This window comes from Anabrus simplex, chromosome X (genome assembly GCF_040414725.1).
Source record: "Anabrus simplex isolate iqAnaSimp1 chromosome X, ASM4041472v1, whole genome shotgun sequence".
Lineage (NCBI taxonomy): Eukaryota > Metazoa > Arthropoda > Insecta > Orthoptera > Tettigoniidae > Anabrus > Anabrus simplex.
In genome coordinates this window covers 135,682,391-135,685,511 of record NC_090279.1, presented here as the reverse complement: position 1 = coordinate 135,685,511, position 3,121 = coordinate 135,682,391, and the positions used below count along the sequence as shown (strand labels likewise).

The 3,121-nt window shown below is 42.2% G+C and overlaps 1 protein-coding gene across 1 annotated transcript; it reads left to right on the top strand.

The window, feature by feature from the left end:
* Window positions 1–1,703: 1,703 nt before the first annotated feature.
* LOC137503359 (zinc finger protein 180-like) lies at window positions 1,704–2,486 on the top strand. Its single transcript, XM_068230916.1, has one exon. It carries the CDS (start codon window positions 1,704–1,706, stop codon window positions 2,484–2,486), a length of 783 nt encoding a protein of 260 aa, XP_068087017.1.
* The last annotated feature ends 635 nt before the right edge of the window (window positions 2,487–3,121 follow it).

Genomic DNA, 3,121 nt, shown 5'->3' with positions numbered 1-3,121 from the left:
TTGGTTTCAAAATCAGGATATTAGAACATTGTAATAAAACGCTACCACCAATGCCATATTCTGTGTTGCCTTCATAATGTCTTTAACAGCAGTGTCTTGAGGAGAAAAGACAGTATCAATGCTAGCGAGAGAGCCGTCGTATACTTGTTATATTTCAGCTTTTCCAGGATTTCATCAGGATTAGTGGCTTCCGTGTTAAATACAGGAATTAAGACGTAGACTGATGTAGTACATGGTAGGAAGTATGAACGTCCTTGTATAAACCTACCGTCCTGTATGTAGGTTGGCTATGTTTGATTGCACATCAAACATACATATTTCGGAAAAGCGACACAGTGACATAATAAAATGGTATAGTGATATGATAACAATTTACAAACACAATATGTATATTTGTGTGACAAAATAACATTCATAAATGATTAGCCATGTTTCAACACATCTTGCTGATTCGTTCTCAACTTTATTAATATCCACAACACAGACATTCTCTCAAACAACCTCAAGAACAAGGTCCATTACAAAAATTATTACTTGCCTGCAACAAAGCGCAGAGTGCTTCAACAAGATCAAAACTCCAAAGCATATGCCGTTCTTTATGTAGGAGAACAGACTACGGATTTCGATGGAATTATATGTGCTGGATTAAAGAGCTTGTACGAGTATTTACCCTTTTAGGCCGGACCACTTCTCATGCTTTCTTCGAAATTAACTCGTACATTTCTAAACCTTGACAAGTTTCTTGCGCGTGATATCGTGATTAAGAAAAGACGCAATATATTCTCGTAACAAGTGAGAGCTTTTGAAATTTAACCTCAGATGATGTTTACTCTCAGGAATGTAATGTTTATGAGTAACGAGCTCTCTGCACTGGATATCAGTGATTGGAATGTCCAGTAGCAAATACCCTGTGTGAGAGTTGTAGTGGAATTGGCTGTTGAACTATTGGTCACATGGTTTTAATTTGTCACTGTAGATCGAGACCCGAGGTGAGCTATAGAGATCATCAACCTCCGGACGGCGGATCATCTAGTTTTAGGTGTAGTGAGTGCAGTGAAGTCCTGGCTAGGAAGTTGGACCTCTTGCGACATCTGAAGAGACACAGGGAAGATCGCCCCGGCAGCTTGTCGAAATACCTCAGGATCCACCCGCTCCAAGTGTGCGGATTTTCTGATAAATGCTTTACAAATAGGAAAAAGCTGACAGTGACGCGATTGCATAAAGGTGGGATTAATAACGAATGCTCAGTATCCCATAAAAATTTTAGGAAAAGGCCGGGCGTTAGGCGGTCTCACACGAGCGAGAACCGATACTGGTGCAACGTCTGTAGCAAGTCATTCATACAGAAAGGCAGTCTGTCCGATCACTTGCTGACCCATACAGGCGAGAATCCATACAGGTGCAATGTCTGTGGCAAATCATTCATAATGAGAGGTAAACTAAACGAACAAATGCGGACCCATATCGGGGAGAAGCCTCACAGTTGCATTGTCTGTGGCAAAACATTCACAAGCAAAGGCACTCTGTCCGCTCACATGCGGACCCATACAGACGAGAATTCATACAGGTGCAATGTCTGTGGCAAATCATTCATACAGAGAGGTAAACTAACCGAATATATGCGAACCCATACAGACGAGAAGCCATACAGTTGCAATGTCTGTGGCAAATCATTCATAAAGAGTGGTAAACTAAACGAACATATGCGGACTCATACAGGGGAGAAGCCTTACAGTTGCAATGTCTGTGGCAAGTCATTCACAAGCAAAGGCAATCTGGCCGTTCATATGCGGACCCATACAGACGAGAATTCATACATATGCAATGTCTGTGGCAAATCATTCATACAGAGAGGTAAACTAACCGAACATATGCGAACCCATACAGACGAGAAGCCATACAGTTGCAATGTCTGTGGCAAATCATTCATAAAGAGAGGTAAACTAACCGAACATATGCGAACCCATACAGACGAGAAGCCATACAGTTGCAATGTCTGTGGCAAATCATTCATAAAGAGAGGTAAACTAAACGAACATATGCGGACTCATACAGGGGAGAAGCCTTACAGTTGCAATGTCTGTGGCAAGTCATTCTCAAGCAAAGGCGATCTGGCCGTGCATATGCGGACCCATACAGACGAGAAGCCATACTGCTGCAATGTCTGTGGCAAATCATTCAGAAAGAAGGGCCATCTGACCGAACATACGCGAACCCATACAGGCGAGAAGCCGTACAGTTGCAATGTTTGTAGCAAATCATTCATACAGAAAGGGACTTTAACCGATCATATGCGGTTCCATACAGGCGAGAAGCCTTACAGCTGCAATGACTGTGGCAAATCATTCATACGGAAAGGCATTCTAAGTGATCATATTTGTACTCATACAGGCGAGAAGCCGTACAGCTGTAATGTCTGTGGCAAATCATTCATAAAGAGAGGCAGACTTTCCGAACATATGCGGAGACATACAGGCGAGCCATAAACAGCGGCAAACTAAACAAACATATGCGGACCCATACAGGAGAGGAACCTTACAGAAGCAATGTCTGTGGCAAATCATTCACAAGGAAAGTCAGTCTGACCGATTATATGCGGGCCCATACAGGCGAGACGCCAAACCGCTGCAATGTCTGTGGCAAATGATTCACAAAGAAAGGCAGTCTGACCTAACTGTTCATATGCGGACACAACCAGAAGAGAAGCCATACTGTTGCAAAGTTTATACCACTGAAGCACAACTTGAAGCATTCCAGCAAGATATAGCAGATATCCTGGATTCAGGAGGTCAATTGGTCTGTGTCGCGACTTACCTGCCTAAGGCATTTGATAGGGTAGATCATGGGTGACTATTGGCAAAAATGAGTGCAATTGGACTAGATAAAACAGTGGCTGATTGGGTGGCTCTTTTTTTAGAAAATAGAACTCAGAGTATTAGAGTAGGTGAAGCTTTATCCTGCCCTGTAAAAATTAAGATGGGAATTCCTCAAGGCAGTGTTATTGGACCTTTATGTTTTCTTATATATATCGATGATATGTGTAAAGAAGTGGAATCAGAGATAAGGCTTTTCGCAGATGATGTTATTCTGTACAGAGTAATAAATAAGTTACGAGATTGTG

Bases quoted from the DNA above. Each gene is read 5' to 3' on its own strand.
- LOC137503359 (XM_068230916.1), top strand. From the start codon at position 1,704: ATGCGGACTCATACAGGGGAGAAGCCTTACAGTTGCAATGTCTGTGGC.